The sequence below is a fragment of the Hyla sarda genome, chromosome 11 (genome assembly GCF_029499605.1).
Source record: "Hyla sarda isolate aHylSar1 chromosome 11, aHylSar1.hap1, whole genome shotgun sequence".
Lineage (NCBI taxonomy): Eukaryota > Metazoa > Chordata > Amphibia > Anura > Hylidae > Hyla > Hyla sarda.
The window spans coordinates 91722643-91746925 of NC_079199.1; the positions used below are offsets into that span (position 1 = coordinate 91722643).

At 41.3% G+C, this 24283-nt stretch overlaps 1 protein-coding gene across 1 annotated transcript in view; it reads right to left on the reverse strand.

Moving 5' to 3' along the window:
- LOC130294941 (antigen WC1.1-like) overlaps nucleotides 1-24283 on the reverse strand; it is a 79076-nt gene that overhangs the window by 48803 nt on the left and 5990 nt on the right. Inside the window, exon 2 of the mRNA XM_056545097.1 lies at nucleotides 2786-3088. Coding sequence (XP_056401072.1) covers nucleotides 2786-3088 — 303 coding nt within the window. The remainder of the gene's footprint in view (nucleotides 1-2785; nucleotides 3089-24283) is intronic.

The following is a 24283-nucleotide window of genomic DNA, read 5'->3' on the forward strand; positions in this document are numbered from 1 at the left end:
AGCAGAAGTACAGATCATCCTGTTCTATAGCATCCTGTTCTAGTCCTAGTCCCTCTGTCTCAGGGGACAGACATTGAGGCCGACTTATCTTAAGTAAAGGGGTTTGTGGTGTCCCAGTCCCGCATCTGATGCGGTACTTATATGTTTGTGGGTCCCCATAGCCAGAGTCCCTAGGACGTAGGGATCCCTGTAATATAGTTTACCCCTTGTCGCCTCTATTCTAGCTCATAGACTAGTAATTTATGTAAGGTTAAGCTAAATAGGGTAATATATATGTAAATAAATGGTTAATTACCTGTTCCGTGGCGTTGCAGGACCTGCGGGTCACATGACTGAGTAAACTCTATGGTATTCTGCTTAAGGACCTTTGGAGGCCCTGTGACGTAAGCAATCCCATTACCCTCTGTAATGGTGAATGACAGGTGTTCGGACCAATCAGATTCACCCTGCCCATTTAAGGGAGCGGCGGCCATCTTCTCACTCTCATGTTCCTGCGCAACCAAGCAGTAAGCAGCTCTTGTTCCTGGCTGCCAAGCAAGAAGCATCTCTACAGCTATTCTCGCAGTTAGTTAGGCCCGAGCGTTGTGGCAACTGCCGAATCATTCAAAATATAGAGTGTATCAATTCCCAGACACTCTGCAGCATCACCGGACCTAATCATACCCCTAAATCCGGGCGGATCTGCAAATATCTACCCTAAATTTAGAGACTGTATAAATATCAAGGTCCGCAACAATTGTCAGTCACTACGCAACTTAAAGGACTGTTTGTACGAGACTGTTACTGTGCCTTGGATGTATCGCAAGCACTTAAGTAAAGTTGTTCAAGTTCAAGTTCAATCTCCTTGTGGACCTTCAGTCATTTCATGCACCTGTCGTTTCTGGGAAGGGCGGCGATAGGCCGGAGCATAGCCTCAGCATAACAGCCCTCAGCCTGGAGTCACGAAATCCAGGGTTAACATTAACCCCTCATATACTGATACCATACCACCACCATACACCCCCCAGGGGCTACCACATGATCTATATGAAGCGTCTGCACATGTGATATATGATATATATGAAGCGGCTGCACATGTGATATCTGATATATATGAAGCGGCTGCACATGTGATATCTGATATATATGAAGCGGCTGCACATGTGATATCTGATATATATGAAGCGGATGCACATGTGATATCTGATATATATGAAGCGGCTGCACATGTGATATCTGATATATATATGAAGAGGCTGCACATGTGATATCTGATATATATATGAAGAGGCTGCACATGTGATATCTGATATATATGAAGCGGCTGCACATGTGATATCTGATATATATTTATGAAGAGGCTGCACATGGGATATCTGATCTATATGAAGCGGCTGCACATGTGATATCTGATATATATGAAGCGGCTGCACATGTGATATCTGATATATATATATATATATATGAAGCAGCTGCACATGTGATATCTGATATATATGAAGCGGCTGCACATGTGATATCTGATATATATTTATGAAGAGGCTGCACATGTGATATCTGATCTATATGAAGCGGCTGCACATGTGATATCTGATATATATGAAGCGGCCGCACATGTGATATCTGATATATATATGAAGCAGCTGCACATGTGATATCTGATATATATGAAGCGGCCGCACATGTGATATCTGATATATATGAAGCGGCTGAACATGTGATATCTCATATATATGAAGCGGCTGCACATGTGATATCTGATATATATATGAAGCGGCCGCACATGTGATATCTGATATATGTATGAAGCGGCTGCACATGTGATATCTGATATATATGAAGCGGCCGCACATGTGATATCTGATATATATGAAGCGGCTGAACATGTGATATATGATATATATGAAGAGGCTGCACATGTGATATCTGATATATATGAAGCGGCTGCACATGTGATATCTGATATATATATATGAAGCAGCTGCACATGTGATATCTGATATATATGAAGCGGCCGCACATGTGATATCTGATATATATGAAGAGGCTGAACATGTGATATCTGATATATTTGAAGCGGCTGCACATGTGATATCTGATATATATGAAGCGGCTGCACATGTGATATCTGATATATATATGAAGAGGCTGCACATGTGATATCTGATATATATATGAAGAGGCTGCACATGTGATATCTGATATATATGAAGCGGCTGAACATGTGATATCTGATATATATGAAGAGGCTGCACATGTGATATCTGATATATATGAAGAGGCTGCACATGTGATATCTGATATATATGAAGCGGCTGCACATGTGATATCTGATATATATGAAGCGGCTGAACATGTGATATCTGATATATATGAAGCGGCTGCACATGTGATATCTGATATATATGAAGCGGCTGAACATGTGATATCTGATATATATGAAGAGGCTGCACATGTGATATCTGATATATATGAAGAGGCTGCACATGTGATATCTGATATATATGAAGCGGCTGAACATGTGATATCTGATATATATGAAGAGGCTGCACATGTGATATCTGATATATATGAAGAGGCTGCACATGTGGTATCTGATATATATGAAGCGGCTGAACATGTGATATCTGATATATGTATGAAGCGGCTGCAGATGTGATATCTGATATATATGAAGCGGCTGCACATGTGATATCTGGGGTCATCCTGTCACTAGGTGGAGCTGCAGGTATTGTACATGTTACCAGGTATAATGCTGTGTGATGTGTGACGAGGGATCATAGAGACAAGAAGACATTTCTCTTACCTGAACATCTCACTCCTATCAGAATTGCAGAACTATATAATTGATTGTCTGATTTATATTGACATTGTGATAAGGACGACTCTTCTCCTGCACAATTTACATCCAAATCTCTCCTGACATCATTCACAAATGTATCTCCTGTGGTCACATGATGCTGTATATTCGGGGTGACACATCCCAGCTGTCTACAGACCACAGAAGTGATATTCTCTTCTTCTCCATAAACTCCTCTCCATTCTTCTTTATATTTCACTTCTATTAACCCTTCACATTCAGTGACTCCTCCAGAAAGTCTCACTGGAACTGTACAAACAGAAAGAAATATAGAGGAATATAAGACAGATATCAGCATTAGTCTTTGCGCTCATACAGTATTTTGTCACTTATTTAGGTCAGTATTTTTACCAAAACCAGGTCTAAGCCCAAAAGAAAAAAATAAACACAAATCTTTTAATATAGTTTTTTCTCTGCTTTAATCCTACTCCTTGTTTTAGTAAAATCATGGATTATAATAAGGCGTTTCATACGGCCCTTCTGAGACAGCCTTAAGATTAGTTCACAAGACATAATGTTTGTGTAGAATTCAGCAGGACTATTCCACACGGACATTTCTGAATCCCGATTCCAGCGTCTGCAAAAAGAATAGACTAAGTTTATTCTTTTTGCAAATTTTGCTCGACAATGCATTGCCGTCTATGACACTGTGCAGCTCTGAGTGGTCCTGGTTCCTGACAGATTTTTCAAATGCGCAGAATGTCTGCTCGAGTTTTCCATACGGACATTCCGCACATTTTACACCATGTGAACATGGCCTTAGAAATATGTGACAGCTCAGATTTGACATAGATTTCAGCTACAATGTATATCTGTTTGCAGGTCAAACTCCTCGTATTAAACCCAGACCCATATTTCCAAGCGTGAGCACAGACAACGATAAATCGAAAAAAGTTAACATTTTTTGTTTGGTTTGTGCATAAAATCTTCTTGGAAAAAGGTTCCGTTTGTATGCACATAACCTAAGGATTGGTCTATTTTGGACTGTAAAAAAAAAAAAAAAAGTATATATATATATATATATATATATATATATATATTATTTTTAATTTTTTTTCCCCACCACTGTAGCTGTAGGAAGATTGATAGATAGATATGAGATACAGTTGGCAAAAATGTATTTAGTCAGCCACCAATTGTGCACGTTCTCCCACTTAAAAAGATGAGAGAGGCCTGTAATTTTCATCATAGATATACCTCAACTATGAGAGACAGAATGAGAAAAAAATTATTTAAAGAATTTATTTGCTAATTATAGTGGAAAATAAGTATTTGGTCGATAACAAAAGTTCATCTCAATACTTTGTTATATACCCTTTGTTGGCAATGACAGAGGTCAAACGTTTTCTGTAAATCTTCACAAGTTTTTCACACACTGTTGCTGGTATTTGGCCCATTCCTCCATACAGATCTCCTCTAGAGCAGTGATGTTTTGGGGCTGTTGCTGGGCAACATGGACTTTCAACTCCCTCCAAAGATTTTCTATGGGGTTTAGATCTGGAGACTGGCTAGGCCACTAGTGAACCTTGAAATGCTTCTTACAAAGCCACTCCTTTGTTGCCCGGGTGGTGTGATTGGAATCATTATCATGCTGAAAGACCCTGCCATGTTTAACCCCTTATGGACGTAGTTCATTTTCACCTTAAGGACGCAGGCCTTTTTTGTAAATCTGACCACTGTCACTTTAAGCATTAATAACTCTGGTATGTTTTTACTTTTCATTCTGATTCCTAGAATGTTTTTCGTGACATATTCTACTTTATGTTAGTGGTAAAATTTTGTCTATACTTGTATCATTTCATGGAGAAAAATTTGAAATTTGATGAAAAATTTGAAATTTGATGAAAAATTTGAAATTCTCTGCTTATAAGGAAAATGGAAATCCCAAATAAATTATATATTGATTCACATATACAATAGGTCTACTTTGTGTTTCCATCATAAAGTTGACATGTTTTTACTTTTGGAAGACACCAGAGGGCTTCAAAGTATAGCAGCAATTTTCCAATTTTTCACAAAATTTTCTAAATCTGAATTTTTCAGGGACCAGTTCAGTTTTGAAGTGGATTTGAGGGGCCTTCATATTAGAAATACCCCTAAAATGACCCCATTATAAAAACTGTACCCCTCAAAGTATTCAAAATGACATTCAGTAAGTGTGTTAACCCTTTAGGTGTTTAACAGGAATAGCAGCAAAGTGAAGGAGAAAATTTAAAATTGTCATTTTTTACACTCGCATGTTCTTGTAAACCCAGTTTTTGAATTTTTACAAGGGGTAAAAGGAGAAAAATCTTCCTAAAATTTGTAACCCAATTTCTTTTGAGTAAGGAAATACCTCATATGTGTATGTGAAATGTTCGGCGGGCGCAGTAGAGGGCTCAGAAGGGAAGGAGGGACAATGGGATTTTGGAGAGTGAGTTTTTCTGAAATGTTTTTGGGAGGCATGTCACATTTAGGAAGCCCCTATGGTGCCAGAACAGCAAGAAAACCCCCACATGGCATACTCTTTTGGAGACTACACCCCTCAGGGAACGTAACAAGGGGTACAGTGAGCCTTAATACCCCACAGGTGTTTGACGACTTTTCGATAAAGTTGGACGTGTAAATTACATTTTTTTTTTTAACAAAAATGCATTTTTTCCCAAAATTTTACATTTCTACAAGGGGTAATAGGAGAAAATGCCCCCCAAAATTTGTAACCCCATTTCTTCTGAGTATGGAAATACCCCGTGTGTGGATGTCAAGTGCTCTGCTGGCGCACTACAATGCTCAGAAGAGAAGGATTATGGAGAGAGAATTTGGTTGGAATAGAAGTCGGGGCCTTGTGCATTTACAAAGCCCCCCCCCCGTGGTGCCAGAACAGTGGACCCCCCCCCACCACATGTCACCCCATTTTGGAAACTACACCCCCCGCAGAATTTAATAAGGAGGGTGCAGTGAGTATTTACACCCCACTGGTGTTTGACAGATCTTTGAAACAGTGGGCTGTGCAAGTGAAAAATTACATTTTTCATTTTCACAGACCACTGTTCCAAAAATCTGTCAGACACCTGTGGGGGGGGGGGTAAATGCTCACTGCACCCCTTACTACATTCTGTGAGGGGTGTAGTTTCCAAGATGGGGTCACATGGGGGGGGGGTCCATTGTTCTGGCACTATGGGGGCTTTGTAATTTTTCTTCAAAATCCTAATGGTACTCCTTCTCTTCTGAGCATTGTAGTTCGCCTGCAGAGCACTTTACATCCACATATGGGGTATGTAAATACTCAGAAGAAATGTGGTTACAAATTTTGTGTGGCTTATTTCCTATTTTCCCTTGTGAAAATGAAAAATTTAGGGTAACATTTTAGTAAAAAAAATATATTTTTTTTCATTTTCCCATCCAAATTTACCGAAAATTCGTCAAACACCTGTGGGGTGTTAAAGCTCACTACCCCTTGTTATGTTCCGTGAGGGGTTTAGTTTCCAAAATGGGGTTGCATGTGGGTATTTTCTTTTTTGAGTTTATGTCAGAACCGCTGTAAAATCAGCCACCCCTGTGCAAATCACCAATTTAGGCCTCAAATGTACATAGTGCGCTCTCACTCCTGAGCCTTGTTGTGTGCCCGCAGAGCATTTTACACCCACATATGGGGTATTTCCGTACTCAGGAGAAATTGCGTTACTAATTTTGGGGGTATTTTTTTCCTTTTACCTCTTGTGAAAATAAAAAATATGGGGCAACACCAGCATGTTAGTGTACACTAACCGGCTGATGTAGACCCCAACTTTTCCTTTTCATAAGGGTTAAAAGGAGAAAAAGCCCCCAAAATTTCTAGTGCAATTTCTCCCGAGTACGGAAATACTCCATATGTGGCCCTAAACTGTTTCCTTGAAATACGACAGGGCTCCGAAGTGAGAGAGCACCATGCGCATTTGAGGACTAAAATAGGGATTGCATAGGGGTGGACATAGGGGTATTCTATGCCAGTGATTCCCAAACAGGGTGCCTCCAGCAGTTGCTACACTCCCAGCATGCCTGGACAGTCAATGGCTGTCCAGAAATGCTGGGAGTTGTTGTTTTGCAACGGCTGGAAGCTCCGTTTTGGAAACACTGCCGTACGATGTACTGCCGGACAGTGTAAGGGGGTGTATATGTAGTGTTTTACCCTTTATTATGTGTTAGTGTAATGTAGTGTTTTTAGGGTACATTCGCACTGGCACAGGTTTACAGTGAGTTTCCCGCTATGAGTTTGCGCTGTGGCAGAAAATTTGCCACAGCTCAATCTTGAAGCAGGAAACTTACTGTAAACCTGCCTGTGTGAATGTACCCTGTACATTCACATGGGGGGAGCAAACCTCCAGCTGTTGCAAAACTACTTTTGCAACAGCTGGAGGCACACTGGTTCTGTTACCTAACTCATTATTTTCCAACCAGGGTGCCTCCAGCTGTTGCAAAACTACAACTCCCAGCATGTACTGATCACTGAATTGCATGCTGGGAGATGTAGTTATGCAACAGTTGGAGGTACTCAACTACAACTTCCAGCATGGCGAGACAGCTGTTTTCTGTTTGGGCATGCTGGGAGTTGTAGTTTTGCAAGATCTGGAGGACTACAGTTTATAGATCACTGCAAAGTGATCTCCAAATTGCAGCCTTCTAAAACTTGCAAAGCTACAAATCCCAGCATGCCCAAACGGCTGTCTGGGCATGCTGGGTGTTGTAGTTCTGCAACATATGGGGGGCTACAGTTTAGAGAGCACTGTATAGTGGTCTCCAAACTTTAGCCCCCCCCCCCAGATGTTGCTAGGCAACTACTCAACAGCTTCCTTAGTCTTCACCAGGGAGCCACAAGGGAACCGCACGTCATCGCTGCCCGCCGCAGCCGATCAGGTAAGGGACCTCCACCACCGCCGGTCATGCTACAGTTCCCTCGTTTTGCCCGGAGTACCGTCGGTGGGCAGGACGGGGGAACAGAACTTTAACCCCCCACCCCCGATCTGCTATTGGTCGTCGCTTCTTGATGACCAATAGCAGGGATAGGAGGGGTGGCACCCCTGCCACCTAACTCCTATCCCTTCAGGGGGACCCCTGATTTTCCAGGTCACCGGACACCGGTATGACCCGGATCCGCCGAAAATCGTCGGTATGAACTGATTTCCGACGATCGCCGGCATGGGGGGGGGGGTCTCAGGGCCCCCCCTGGCCATATGCACGGGATGCCTGCTGATAGATATCAGCAGTCATCCCAGTCCGGTCCCCGACCAGCTAGCAGTGGGGACCGGAATTCCCATGGGCATATCCATACGCCCTCCATCCTTAAGAACTCAGGATGCAGGGTGTATGCATACGCCCTTCATCCTGAAGAGGTTAATCTTCAATGCCCTTGCTGATGGAAGGAGGTTTTCACTCAAAATCTCACGATACATGGCCCCATTCATTCTTTCCTTTACACGGATCAGTTGTCCTGGTCCCTTGGCAGAAAAACAGCCCCAAAGCATGATGTTTCCACACCATGCTTCACAGTAGGTATGGCGTTCTTTGAATGCAACTTAGCATTCTTTCTCCTTTAAACACGACAAGTTGAGTTTTTACCAGTGTTCTACTTTGGTTTCATCTGACCATATGTCATTTTTCCAATCCTCTTCTGGATCATCCAAATGCTCTATAGCAAACTTCAGATGGGCCCGGACATGTACTGGCTTAAGCAGGGGGACATGTCTGGCACTGCATGATTTGAGTCCTGGCGGAGTAGTGTGTTACTGATGGTAGCCTTTGTTACTCACCGTTCTTGGATCATTTTGACCCCACGGGGTGAGATCTTGCGTGGAGCCCCAGATCAAGGGAAATTATCAGTGGTCTCGTATGTCTTCCATTTTCTAATAATTGCTCCCACAGTAGATTTCTTTCAACCAAGCTGCTTGTGTATTGCAGATTCAGTCTTAATTTTGTTTCTGGTGTCCTTCGACAGCTCTTTGGTCTAGGCCATAGTGGAGTTTGGAGTGTGACTGTTTGAGGTTGTGGACAGGTGTCTTTTATACTGATAACAAGTTCAAACAGGTACCATTAATACAGGTAACGAGTGGAGGACATAGGAGACTCTTAAAGAAGAAGTTACAGGTCTGTGAGAGCCAGAAATCTTGCTTGTTTGTAGGTCACCAAATACTTATTTTCCAGCATAATTTGCAAATAAATTCTTTATTTTTATGGATTTTTTTTCTCATCATCTCTCTCATAGTTGAGGTATACCAATGATGAAAATTCCAGGCCTCTCTCAACTTGCACAATTGGTGGCTGACCAAATACATTTTTGCCCCACTGTAGATAGATAGATATGAGATAGATAGATACTCTTCCAGACACTCCAACCTTGTACACTTACAGAAACCTGCGTGCCATAAACACTAGTCAATCTATAGACATTCTACAATCTTCACTATCACCAATCTCTTCTCTCTCCTGCCCTAATCTAGCAGCCAAACAGTACCATGACACCCTAAAGTCTACCATGGATCAAATGGCACCCCCTAAAACACGAACCTTCGACACAGACGGCAGCAACCCTGGCACACGCTAACAACCCGCTTTCTCAGGTGATGCTCTAGGTGTGCTGAACATCTGTGGAGGAAAACTAAGACTTCTTCAGACTATCTGCTCTATAAATTCCTGCTAAAATCCGTCTCAAATCTCCCCTTTATCTCCAAACTCCTGGAACACTTGGTCTTATCCGCTATCTCTCCGAGAACTCTCTACCCCTTACAGTGTGGTTTCCGCTCCCTTCACACCACAGAAACGGCCCCTACCAAAGTCACTAACGATCTTCTGACGGCCAAATCAAATGGCAATTTCTCTTTACTGATTCTCTTGGACCTGTCTGCGGCTTTTGACACTGTGGATCACCAACTCCTCCTCAGTAGTCTACGCTCCATCGGTCTCAAGGACTCTACTCTCGCCTGGTTTTCCACCTATCTCTCTGGCCGCTCCTTTAGCGTCTCGTATTCTGGCTCTACTTCTTCTCCTCTTCCCCTTGCTGTCGGGGTTCCCCAGGGATCAGTCCTGGGTCCTCTACTCTTTTCACTCTACGCATCCCCTATTGGAAAAACAATCAGTAGATTTGGTTTTCAGTACCACCTCTATGCTGATGACACCCAACTCTATACCTCTTCCTCCAACATCACCCCTGCACTCCTACAGAATACCAGTGACTGTCTCTCTGCTGTCTCAGACATCATGTCCTCTTTATATCTGAAACTACATCTTTCTAAAACAGAACTTCTTCGTTTTTTCTCCATCAACTGATACTGTACCTAACCCTGACATTTCCATCTCGGTATGTGGGACTACCATAACTCCCAGGCACCAGGCTCGCTGTCTTGGAGTTATACTTGACTCTGATCTGTCTTTTACTCCCCATATTCAGTCTCTTTCACGTTCTTGTCACCTGCATCTCAAAAACATTTCCAGATTTCCAGAATCCACCTGTTTCTCACTACTGAAACTGCTAAAACTCTCATTATTGCTTTGATTCACTCCCACCTTGACTACTGCAACTCTTTACTAATAGGCCTTCCTTTCCCAAACTCTCTCCTCTCCAGTCCATCCTTAATGCCGCAGCCAGACTCATCTTCCTCTCCAGCCGCTACACCGACGCCTCCTCCCTGTGCCAGTCACTACACTGGTTACCAATTCAGTCCAGAATACAGTACAAAATCCTCAGTCTCACACACAAAGCTCTCCACAATGCTACACCTCCCTACATCTCCTCTCTCATCTCTCTCTACCATCCTACACATTCTCTATGATCTGCTAATGATCTCACACTAACATCTTCTATAATCCAAACTTCTCACTCCCGTCTCCAAGACTTCACTCGTGCTGCACCGGTTCTCTGGAATGCTGTCCCTCAATCCCTCAGACTCAACAACAACATCCATAGTTTCAAACATGGCCTAAAAACACATCTCTCCAGACAGGCCTATAACATTCTTTAATTGGCCTCAACATATCCTCAACATATCCCCACACCTCTTGTTTGAATAGTTATTGTGTAATATTATGTCTGATACTTGTCTTTGTTTGTACCCCATAATTGTAAGTGATGCAGAATTTTTAGGCACTATATAAATAAATAAAATAAAATAAATAATATACAACTTGAACTCACATTATGCGATTATAATGTATATAAAAGTTAAGTCTAAACAATCATTTAGACCTAAATTATCCTGAGTTATATATAGTTATTGTTTTGACTTTTATCTGATGACTGATACCCGATACCTGTCTAACAATGTCAGGGTAGGTGTGGTCTAAAGAAGCACCAGAGGGGTGTGAAACTATCGTCCTTTCAGCTACCTGTGTCTGTTCTGGCGTCCCCGGTTCGTATTGAGATGTTGCACCGAAAATAAAGAAGTCTTTCACTGGAGAAGATGTTTGCACGTGGCAAGAGGCAAGTGAGTCTCTCCCCTTCGTTCTACTTGCTTTTGCATTTTTCTGTTGACATAGTCAGAGGGCTGGCTTTTTATGATTGTGATTTTTTTTTAAATAAAATCACAGATTAACTTTGGGCAGGATTCCCACTGTGTAAACTACGTCAGCGAATTTTGCACAGTATGAACCCGGCCTTATCCAACAGGTCAGTACAATTATGGTAATCAAAGAAATGGCAAAGTAACCGGCACTGCTGTATAGCCATGCAACAGGTGAGGTGAATGAAGCAAGTATCCTCTCTGGGTGCTAAGTCCAGAACAGAACAACTTCAAAATCCACATGAAAAGAAAAGTAGACTGCCCTCACCAGGGAAACGCTTCAACTTCTTTATTGTGCTTCAACCATAGTGTAAAATCATGGAGACGGTGTCAAACAGGTAACATGGCAGAGACACCGGGGAGCCAGCATGGAGGTAACAGCTGTATCGTACTTCCGTACTTCTTCAGACCACCTGAAGAAGTACGGAAGTACGATACAACAATTATGGTAATACCAAATTTATAAATATTATGTTATGTTTTTTTACTTAAAAAAGAAAACTTTAAAAAACATTACATCACTATATTCTAAAACAATACAATTAGGGATTGTATTTTCTCCGGAATAAATTTGTATGGTTGTGTAAAGGAAAAAGTGATTATTAATATAAGAAACAGATCTAGTAAATGGATCTTCTCTGACTTGTTTTGTTCTCTATAACTACTACAATAACAAAAGTGCAAGTCAAAGAAAAGTTGCATAATGTGACCTAATAAAACTCTTCATTGTTCTTCTTACTTAACCTGTTAGGGACGAAGGGCGTATGCATACGCCCTTGCGTCCTGGTACTTAAGGACGAAGGGCGTATCCACGTGGCGGGGACCGGACCGGGGTGACTGCTGATATCAATCAGCAGGCACCCTGTGCAAATGCCCAGGGGGGTCATTAGACCCCCCCCATGTCGGCGATTGGCGCAAATCGCAAGTGAATTCACACTTGCGATTTGCGCCGATTCCGGGTCATTACGGATCTATGGTTACCCGGTGACCCAGAAAATAAGGGGGATCGTGGTTGTCTAAGACACCCACGATCCCCCTGAAGGGATAGGAGTGAGGTGGCAGGGGTGCCACCCCTCCTATCCCTGCTATTGGTGGTCTAGACGCGACCACCAATAGCAAATCGGGGGCGAGGGGGTTTACTTTGGTTTTCCCCATCCTACCCACCCACAAGAGGCAGGGCAGGATGGGGAAACCGGCAGGGACCGGCGCCGAAGATCCACTTACCAATCCGGAGGCTGCGGGCGACAGTGATCGGCGGGCGGCGACGGAGATCGGCGGGCGGTGACGTCGTGCGGCAGAAGAGGACGGCTCCCTGGATCCTACGGAAGCCGGTAAGTTGCCTAGCAGCATCTGGAGGGCTACAGACTGAGACCATTATACTGTGGTCTCTAACTTGTAGCCCTCCAGATGTTGCAAAACTACTACTCCCAGCATGCCCAGACAGCTGTTTGGGCATGCTGGAATATGCAGTTTTGCAACAGATGGAGGGCTACAGTTTGAGACCATTATACAGTGTTCTCTAAACTGTATCCCTCCAGATCTTGCAAAACTACAACTCCTAGTATGCCCAAACAGCTGTTTGCTATCTGGGCATGCTGGGATTTGTAGTTTTGCAACATCTGGAGGGTCACAGTTTGGAGATCACTGTGCAGTGGTCTATAATCTGTGGCCCTCCAGATGTTGCAAAACTGCAAATCCCAGCATGCCCAAACATCTGTCTCGGCATGCTGGGAGTTGTAGTAGCGTAACCTCCAGCTGTTGCATAACTACATCTCCTAGCATGCCCTTCGGCGATCAGTACATGTATGGAGTTGTAGTTTTGCAACAGCTGGAGGCACACTGGTTGGAAAATACTGAGTTAGGTAACAGAACCTAACTGAAGGTTTTCCAACCAGTGTGCCTCCAGCTGTTGCAAAAGTACAACTCCCAGCATTCTGCCAGTACATGCTGGGAGTTGTAGTTTTGCAACAGCTGGAGGTTTGTCCCCCCCCCCCCCCCCCCCATGTGAACGTACAGGGTACATTCACACTGGCAGGTTTACAGTAAGTTTCCTGCTTCAAGTTGGGGCTGTGGCAAATTTTTCGCCGCAGCGCAAACTCCTAGCGGGAAACTCACTGTAACACGTCAGTGCGGATGTACCCTAAAAACACTACAATACACTACACTAACACAAAATAAAGGGCAAAACACTGCATATACACCCCCCTTACACTGCCCCCCCCCCCCCCCAATTAAAATGAAAAACGTATTGTACGGCAGTGTTTCCTAAACGGAGACTCCAGCTGTTGCAAAACAACAAATCCCAGCATTTCTGGACAGCCACTGACTGTCCAGGCATGCTGGGAGTTTAGCAACAGCTGGAGGCACCCTGTTTGGGAATCACTGGCGTAGAATACCCCTATGTCCACCCCTATGCAATCCCTAATTTAGTCCTCAAATGCGCATGACGCTCTCTCATTTTGGAGCCCTGTCGTATTTCAAGGAAACAGTTTAGGGCCACATATGGGGTATTTCCGTACTCAGGAGAAATTGCACTACAAATTTTGGGGGGCTTTTTCTCCTTTTACCCTTTATGAAAAGGAAAAGTTGGGGGTCACACCAACATGTTAGTGTAAACATTTTTTTTTTTTTACACTAACATGCTAGTGTTGCCCCATACTTTTTATTTTCACAAGCAGTAAAAGGAAAAAAAAGACCCCAAAATGTGTAATGCAATTTCTCCCGAGTACGGAAATACCCCATTTGTGAGCGTAAAATGCTCTGCGGGCGCACAACAAGGCTCAGGAGTGAGAGCGCACCATGTACATTTGAGGCCTAAATTGGTGACTTGCACAGGGGTGGCTGATTTTACAGCGGTTCTGACATAACGCAAAAAAATAAATACCCACATGTGACCCCATTTTGGAAACTACACCCCTCACGGAACGTGACAAGGGGTATAGTGAGCCTTAACACCCCACAGGTGTTTGACAAATTTTCATTAAAATTGGATGGGAAAATGAAGAAAAAAATTATTTTCACTAAAATGCTGGTGTTACCCTAGATTTATCATTTTCACAAGGTAAAATAGGAAAAAAGCCCCCCAAAATTTGTAACCCCAATTCTTCTGAGTAAGAACATACCCCATATGTGGATGTAAAGTGCTCTGCTGGCAAACTACAATGCTCAGAAGAGAAGGAGCGCCATTGGGATTTTGAAGAGAAAAATTGTCCGGAATTGAAGGCCACTTGTGTTTACAAAGCCCCCATAGTGCCAGAACAATGGACCCCCCCACATGTGACCCCATTTTGGAAAATACACCCCTCACGTAATGTATTAAGGGGTGCAGTGAGCATTTACGCCCCACAGGTGTCTGACAGATTTTAGGAACAATGTTCCGTGAAAATGAAAAATTTTATTTTTCATTTGCACAGCCCACTGTTCCAAAGATCTGTCAAACGCCAGTGTGTTGTAAATACTCACTGCACCCCTTATTAAATTCTGTGAGGGGTGTCGTTTCCAAAATGGGGTAACATGTGGGGGGGTCCATATTTCCATACTCAGAAGAGATGGGGTTACAAATTTTGGGGGGCATTTTCTCCCATTACCCTTTGTAAAAATGGTACATTTGGGGGGAAAAACTGCACTTTTGTGAAAAAATATGTTTTTTAATTTACACATCCGATTTTAACGAAAAGTCGTCAAACACCTGTGGAGTGTTAAGGCTAACTGGACCCCTTGTTACGTGCCTTTAGGGGTGTAGTTTCCAAAATGGTATGCAATGTGGTGTTTTCTGCTGTTCTGGCACCATAGGGGCTTTCTAAATGTGACATGCCCCCCAAAAACCATTTCAGCAAAATTCACTTTCCAAAATCCCATTGTCGCTCCTTCCTTTCTGAGCCCTCTACTGCGCCCGCCAAACACTTGACATACACATATGAGGTATTTCCTTACTCGAGAGAAATTGGGTTACAAATTTTGGGGGGCTTTTTCTCCTATAACCATAAACTGAGTCTACAAGAACATGCAAGTGTAAAAAAAGAAGATTTAGAATTTTCTCCTTCACTTTGCTGCTATTCCTGTGAAACACATAAAGGGTTAACACACTTACTGAATGTCAGTTTGCATACTTTGAGGGGAGCAGTTTTTATAATTGGGTCATTTATGGGGTATTTCTAATATGAAGGCCCTTCAAATCCACTTCAAAACTGAACTGGTCCCTGAAAAATTCTGATTTTAAAAATTTTGTGAAAAATTGGAAAATTGCTGCTGAACTTTGAAGCCCTCTGATGTTAAAATTTTTCATCAAATTTTAGAATTTTTCACCAAGAAATGATGCAAGTATCGGCGAAAATTTACCACTACCATAAAGTAGAATATGTCATGAAAAAACAATCTTGGAATCAAATTTATAAGTAAAAGCATCCCAGAGTTATTAATGCTTAAAGTGACAGTGGTCAGGTTTGCAAAAAATGCTCCCGTCCTTAGGGTCCTAATGGGCTCCGTCCACAAGGGGTTTTTATTCTCATATTTTATTCTTCACATAACACTTTAAACATCAAATTTACAAAAGAAATCAAATTTAGAGATATTATACTGGCATACAACCTCTGCTCTACCACTGACAGTCTCCTTCCTCCTATCACCTCCTCGTACTCTCACAGACAAGACTTCTCTCACCCTCCAGTCTCTTCTGTCGCTGCTTCTCTCATTCTGTCCCAAATGCTGTCTATGAGCTGCCTAGAGAGTCTCCCAGCAATATTCTATCACTAGATCCACCATACTTTTCCTTACCTCTGGTATAAGTATAATGCTTATATTGTATTTGTTTTGTAATCACTGTTCAATTTAATATTGTGCTACTAAAACACACACACACACACACATATATATATATTTCTCTATACTAGGATTTCTGGGGCTGTAATTGAGTAGTCATTGAGTAGTCTATGTTTACATACATCCAATAAGCAACATCTATGAAAGAGCTGAGTACATTGAACCTCATAAACACAGCACATACAGACAGGCTTTTAACCCCCTTCACGACCATGGACGTAAATGTACGTCCTGGCTTGGCGGGACTTCGCGCACCAGGACGTACATTTACGTCCTGTGTATGACCGCGAGCATCGGAACGGTGCTCGCGTCATACACGGCAGGTTCTGGCTGCTAGCAGCAGCCGGGGACCCACCCGTAATGGCTGACATCCGCGATTGCGCGGATGTCCGCCATTAACCCCTCAGATGCCGTGATCAATACAGATCACAGCATCTGCGGCATTGCAGTACTTTGATTGGATGATCGGATCGCTCGCAGCACTGTCGCGGGGTTCCGATCATCCTACATGGCGGCCGGAGGTCCCCTCACCTGGCTCCGGCCGTCTCCCGGGGTCTTCTGCTCTGGTCTGCGATCGAGCAGACCAGAGCAGAAGATCACCCATAATACTGATCAGTGCTGTGTCCTATGCATAGCACTGCACAGTATTAGCAATCACAGGATTGCTATAGATAGTCTCCTATGGGGACATAAAAAGTGTAAAAAAAAAAGTTGAAAAATGTAAAAATAAAAAGTAAAAAAAAGTGAAAAATCCCCTCCCCCAATAAAAGTGAAAATTGTCAGTTTTTCCCATTTTACCCCCAAAAAAGCGTAAAATATTTTTTTAATAAACATATTTGGTATGTCCGAACTATCAAAATATAATGTTAATGATCCTGTACGGTGAATGGCGTAAACGTAAAAAATAGTCCAAAAATGCTGCTTTTTGTCACATTTTATTAAAAAAATTTATAAAAAATGATCTAAAAGTTTATATATGCAAATGTGGTATCTAAAAAAAAGTACAGATGACGGCGCAAAAAATGAGCCCTCATACCGCCCTATATACGGAAAAATGAAAAAGTTATAGGTGATCAAAATAGGGCAGTTTTAGATTACTGATTTTGTATAAAAAGTTTTAGATTTTTTTGAAGCGGTACAAAAATATAAACGTATTTAGCCATGGGTATCATTTTAATTGTATTGACCCACAGAATAAAGAACACATATAGTTTTTACCGTAAATTGTACAGTGTGAAAACGAACCCCTCCAAAATGTGCAAAATTTTGGTTTTCATTTAAATTTCCTCCCTAAAAAATTTTTTTTTTTGGGTTCGCCGTACATTTTATGGTAAAATGAGAAGTTTCATTACAAAGTACAATTGGTCACACAAAAAACAAGCCCTTATATGGGTCTGTAGATGGAAATATAAAAGAGTTATGGATTTTAGAATGCGAGGAGAAAAAACAAAAACGCAAAAATAAAATTGGCCTGGTCCTTAAAGTGAAAATGGGCTTGGTCATTAAGGGTTTAAAGAATCCCTGTCATATGAAAAAAAAACTTTTCTTTTTTAACCCCTTAAGTACAATGGATGTATGCATTTTATCCATTGCTCGCTCCCGTTGTGTGAAGTGCACTCAGTTGCTGAGCACGCTTCACACCGTAGATCGCGATTGGGCTGATGTCCAGTATTAATCTTTTAGACGCCACAGTCAAAGTTGATTGCGGCATCTATGGCTAAGTTTCCACTTATTTTTTTTGTGGCCCAAAAAAACGCCAGAAAAAATGCCACAGCATTTTTCTGTGTTTGCCATTTTTTTCTTGCATTTCTTCTTGCGTTTTTTTTCCTTTGAGTGGAAATTGCATTTATGGCATCTTTAATGTTTTTTCAAAAATTTTGGCTACCAAAAAAAAAAAAGGATGCAGTAGTGATGGCAAAAAAATAATATTTTTTATAACAAAATTATCAAATTAAACAGGGATCAATTTATGTGGACAGGCAGGGCACAAAAAATTTAGCCGTCAGACGACAATAACAAAAATGTAGTGTGTGTGTGTTTTTCACTTTTATTTCTTTATTTTTTGGGTAGTACTACTACTCCAACATGGAACACACTGTGAGGGGAGTAGTAGTTCCTGTACTAATAGACAGATCACCCCAGGTTTCACTCCTGACACCCGCTGTGATCCTCCTGTATAATGTATAGATGCAGGCAGCCGCTTTTCTATGGTCTCCTGCACTGCCGTATATATATATATATATATATATATATATATATATATATACCTATTCATATTTCCCACAGAGAGTTGTGATTGGCTGGAACCATCTAGCCAATCACAGCTCTCTGCAGGAAATATGAATAGGTGAATATATATATATGGCAGTGCAGGGGACCATAGAAGAGCGGCCGGCCGCATCTATAAATTATGCAGAAGGATCACAACAGGTGTCTATTACTCCCATCATGGAACAATGTGGTCCATGTTGGGAGTAGTAGTACTACCTAAAAAATGTAGAAAAAAAGGGAAAAACACACACACACTACATTTTTATTATTGTCGGCTACATTTTTAGTGCCCTGCTCCCCCCCCCCCCCCCCCCCGCCAACATAAATTGATCCCTGTTTAAAAATGTATAAAAATGTTGTTATAAAAAATATAAATTTTGTTAAATACTATTTTTTCCATCACCACTGTATCTTTTTTTATATCTTTTTTAATGGTACCCTACGAAATTTTATTTAAAAAGGTATCTCCCTTTCTTTTACAATCGCTAAAGTCCCCCCCCCCAAGAAAAAATGTCTGCAATAATGCCAAAGTTAAAACCCACATGTCGTTAAAAAAAAGGGGGGGGGGAACGCCATAGGCTCAACATGCTGCGACTTTGCAAAGCCGCCAAGGAGCTAAAAAAGAGTGAAAAAACGCCAAAAGGATTTTAAAAAATGCCAAACTGAAAAACGCAAAGTGGAAAAAGAATTCTGCGATTTCTCATTGATTTACAGCTAACATCTGACTGCAGTGTTCTTTCATTGAAAATATGCCATGAGGGCCGTGTTGGCGTTTATTTGGAAAAAATGCACACAAAAAAACAAGTGGAACTTAGCCTTCTACGTGAGAAAACACATCCTGGCCAGCTCAGCTGCTGTTCGGGACCCCTGCTGCATCTCGAACAGCTGAGAGGATGGCAGGAGGGCCCTTAGCTGCCTCCTCGCTATCCGATCTGTGCCTTGAAGTTCCAGCCAGGCTTTGCAGGCTGGAGCAATCGAGCACAGATAACACTGATCAATTTTATGCTTTTGCATAGCATTATTCAGTGTATGCAACCTAAGGATTGAATGTAATAGTCCCCTATGGGGACTAAAAAAAAGTGTAAAAAAATAAGTTATTAAATGTGATCTAACCCCTTCCCTAATAAAAGTTTGAATCACCCCCCCTTTTTCCTTAAAAAAAAAATGTTAAAAAAAATAAACATATGTGGTACCGTCGTGTATGTAAATGTCTATAAAACTATAAAAGTTTAATATTAATATAACTGCTTGGTCAATGGCATACACGTAAAAAATTGCATATTTTTAGTCCCTTTGTATACCCTAAAAAATATATATATATATATATATATATATATATATATATATATATATATATATAAAAAGTGATCAAAAAGTCCCATAAAATAAAATGGAGCAAAAAAAATTAGCCCTCATACAGACCTGTATACGGAAAAATAAAAAAGTTATAGGAGCAGAAGAGAACATTTTTAAATATGCTAATTTTCATACCAATAGTTTTTATTGGAGTAAAACAAAATACAACCTATATAAGTTGGGCATCATTTTAATTGTATGGACAGAATAAAGATATAGTGTCATTATTACTGAAAAGTGCACTGTGTAGAATCGGAAGCCCCCAAAAGTTGCAAAATGGCTTTTTTAAATAAAATTTTGTCCCACAAAGATTTCTTTTTTTGTTTCACTGTAGATTTTGTGGTGAAATGATTGAAGTCATTACAAAGTACAATTGGTGGCACAAAAATCAAGCCCCCATATTGGTCTGTAGGTGCAAAATTTAAAGTGTTCTGATTTTTAGAAGGTGAGGTTGAAAAAACTAAAGTGCAAAAATGAAAAAACCTGTGGTCCTTAACCCCTTAACCCCTTAAGGACCGGAGGTTTTTCCGTTTTTGCATTTTCGTTTTTTGCTCCTTGCCTTTAAAAAATCATAACTCTTTCAAATTTACACCTAAAAATCCATATGATGGCTTATTTTTTGCGCCACCAATTCTACTTTGTAATGACGTCAGTCATTTTGCCCAAAAATCTATGGTGAAGCGGGAAAAAAAATCATTGTGCGACAAAATTTAAAAAAAAACGCTGTTTTGTAACTTTTGGGGGCTTCCGTTTCTACGTAGTACATTTTTCGGTAAAAATGACACCTGATATGTATTCTGTAGGTCCATACGATTAAAATGATACCCTACTTATATAGGTTTGATTTTGTCGGACTTCTGGAAAAAATCATAACTACATGCAGGAAAATTAATACGTTTAAAATTGTCATCTTCTGACCCCTATAACTTTTTTATTTTTCCGTGTATGGGGCGGTATGAGGGCTCATTTTTTGCGCCGTGATCTGAAGTTTTTAACGGTACCATTTTTGCATTGATAGGACTTATTGATCGCTTTTTATTCATTTTTTCATGATATAAAAAGTGACCAAAAATGCACTATTTTGGACTTTGGAATTTTTTTGCGCGCACGCCATTGACCATGCGGTTTAATTAATGATATATTTTTATAATTCGGACATTTCCGCACGCGGCGATACCATTTATGTTTATTTTTATTTTTATTTACACTGTGTTTTTTCTTTTATGGGAAAAGGGGGGTGATTCAAACTTTTAATAGGGAAGGGGTTAAATGATGTTTATTCACTTTTTTTTTGCACTTTTTTTTTGCAGTGTTATAGGTCCCATAGGGACCTATAACACTGCACACACTGATCTTTTACATTGATCACTGGTTTCTCATAAGAAACCAGTGATCGATGATTCTGCCGCATGACTGCTCATGCCTGGATCTCAGGCACTGAGCTGTCATTCGGCGATCGGACAGCGAGGAGGCAGGTAGGGGCCCTCCCGCTGTCCTGTCAGCTGTTCGGGATGCCGCGATTTCACCGCGGCTATCCCGAACAGCCCACTGAGCTAGCCGGCATGCTTTCGGTTTCACTTTAGACGCGGCGTTCAACTTTGAACGCCGCGTCTAAAGGGTTAATAGCGCGCGGCACAGCGATCAATGCCGCGCGCTATTAGCCACGGGTCCCGGCCGTTGTTAGAGGCCGGGCCCGAACCGCTATGACGCGGGGCCACGCCGTGGCCCCGAGTTATAGATCGGGAGTGGACACATGACGTTCCAGTACGTCATGTGCCCTTAAGGGGTTAAGGACTCAGCCCATTTTGGCCTTAAGGATTCAGACAATTTAATTTTTACGTTTTTATTTTTTCCTCCTCGCCTTCTAAAAATCATAACTCTTTATATTTTCATCCACAGACTAGTATGAGGGCTTGTTTTTTGCGCGACCAGTTGTCCTTTGTAATGACATCACTCATTATATCATAAAATGTATGGCGCAACCAAAAAACACTATTTTTGTGGGGAAATTAAAACGAAAAACGCAATTTTGCTAATTTTGGAAGGTTTTGTTTTCACGCCGTACAATTTATGGTAAAAATTACGTGTGTTCTTTATTCTGAGGGTCAATACGATTAAAATGATACCCATTATTATATATTTTTATATTATTGTTGCGCTTAAAAAAAATCACAAACTTTTTAACCAAATTAGTACGTTTATAATCCCTTTATTTTGATGACCTCTAACTTTTTTATTTTTCCGTATAAGTGACGGTATGGGGGCTCATTTTTTGCGCCATGATCTGTACTTTTTTTTGATACCACATTTGCATATAAAAAACTTTTAATTCATTTTTTCTAATTTTTAATAAAATGTATTAAAAAAGTAGGAATTTTGGACTTTTTTTATTTTTTTTCGTTCACGCCGTTCACCGTACGGGATCATTAACATTTTATTTTAATAGTTCGGACATTTGGCGATACCAAATATGTCTATAAAAAAAGTTTTTTACGCTTTTTGGGGGTAAAATAGGAAAAAACGAACGTTTTACTTTTTTATTGGGGGAGGGGATTTTTCACACTTTTTTTACATTTTTTTTACACTTGAATAGTCCCCATAGGGGACTATTCATAGCAATACCATGATTGCTAATACTGATCTGTTCTATGTATAGGACATAGAACAGATCAGTATTATCGGTCATCTCCTGCTCTGGTCTGCTCGATCACAGACCAGAGCAGGAGACGCCGGGAGCCGGACGGAGGAAGGAGAGGGGACCTCTGTCCGGCGTTCTGAATGATCGGATCCCCGCAGCAGCGCTGCGGGCGATCCGATCGTTCATTTAAGTCGCGAACTGCCGCAGATGCCCGGATCTGTATTGATCCCGGCACCTGAGGGGTTAATGGCGGACGCCCGCGAGATCGCGGGCGTCGGCCATTGCCGGCGGGTCCCTGGCTGCGATCAGCAGCCGAGATCAGCCGCGCATGACACGGGCATCGCTCCGATGCCCGCGGTTATGCACAGGACGTAAATGTACGTCCTGGTGCGTTAAGTACCACCTCACCAGGACGTACATTTACGTCCTGCGTCCTTAAGGGGTTAAGGGGTTAAATAAAATAATGTAAACAAAATTAAACATAAACATCTGTGGTATCACTGCATATTTAAATGTTTGAACGATTAAAATATAATGTTAACTAAACTGCACAGTCAATGCCATAAACGTAAAAAAATAAATAAAAACAAAGTCCAGAATTGCTGACTTTTGGTCACTTTATATACAAAGTACAATTGGTGGCACAAAAAAAATGTCCTCAAATGGGTCTGTACGTGGAAAATTGAGAGTGTTACAACTATTAACCCCTTCCCGCCTCAGGACATATGCATACATCCAAGTTGCTAGCTTGTTAGTGGAACTGGACATATGCATACGTCCTTGCGATCTCCTGCTCTGCGCGATACGCTGCAGGAGATCAGTGGCGGGACCCGGCTGTCAATCACAGCCAGGGTCCCGCCACAGCTGCCGGTCCCGGCAGCATTAACCCCATAGATGCTGTGATCAATCCTGATCACGGCATCTATAGTGTTGACGGGGGGGGGGGGAGGGTTCGATACGATTGTGGCTCGCCGTTGGTTGCTATGGCAGCAGGAGGTCAGATGATGACCTCCTGTCTGCCTGCTCTGAAAGCCTGTGAGAACCAGCCAGAGGCCGGATCGCACCGGCTGTACTCAGCTCATCAGGTCATAATGTGCTTCAGTACAAATGTACTGCAGCATAATATAACCAGTAAACATACATACTAGGCACTGCCACGTCCTTAATGACGTGTACTATAAAGTACAATGTAAATTATCCCGCACGGTAAATGTCGTAAAAAATAAAAAATAAAACACCAAATTTGCCAATTGTGGTGCAAATAGCAAAATAAAAAAGATCAAAAGGTAGCATCTATCTCAAAAATTATACCAAAAAAAGTATAGCTTGTCCTGCAAAATATAAGCTCTCACTCAATGGCATCGGACGAAAAATAAAAAAGTTACAGCTGTCAGAAAATGATAACACTAAAAAGGGGGAAAAAAAAGAATTTTGCTCAGAAAAGGAAAATAGAACATAAAAAGCTATATAAAATTGTTATCAAAACAAGGAGGAACACAAACGTTTGTGAATCAAAAAATATTTTATTAGTATAAAAAGCATAACAAACTGGATAATAAAATCACAAACACAGTAATGATAGTCACAGTGGACCAAAACTAGGAGCGGTGGCGAAGTTAAAATATATAATACACCGTGAAAGGGAAGACATGTTATGATCCATCCTCAGATTGTGGGATATAACCCGGATAACATCGGATGAAGCACTGAGCAAAATGTCGGGTTCAGTGTGTGGCTAAGTAGGTCACTGGGGATTTATGTTTATCTTACTATTTTGATTATTGTATCTTATTCATTTTTAGTGTTGGGCGCGAATATTTGCATTTCAAATTTTTATCGCAAATTCGTGAATAT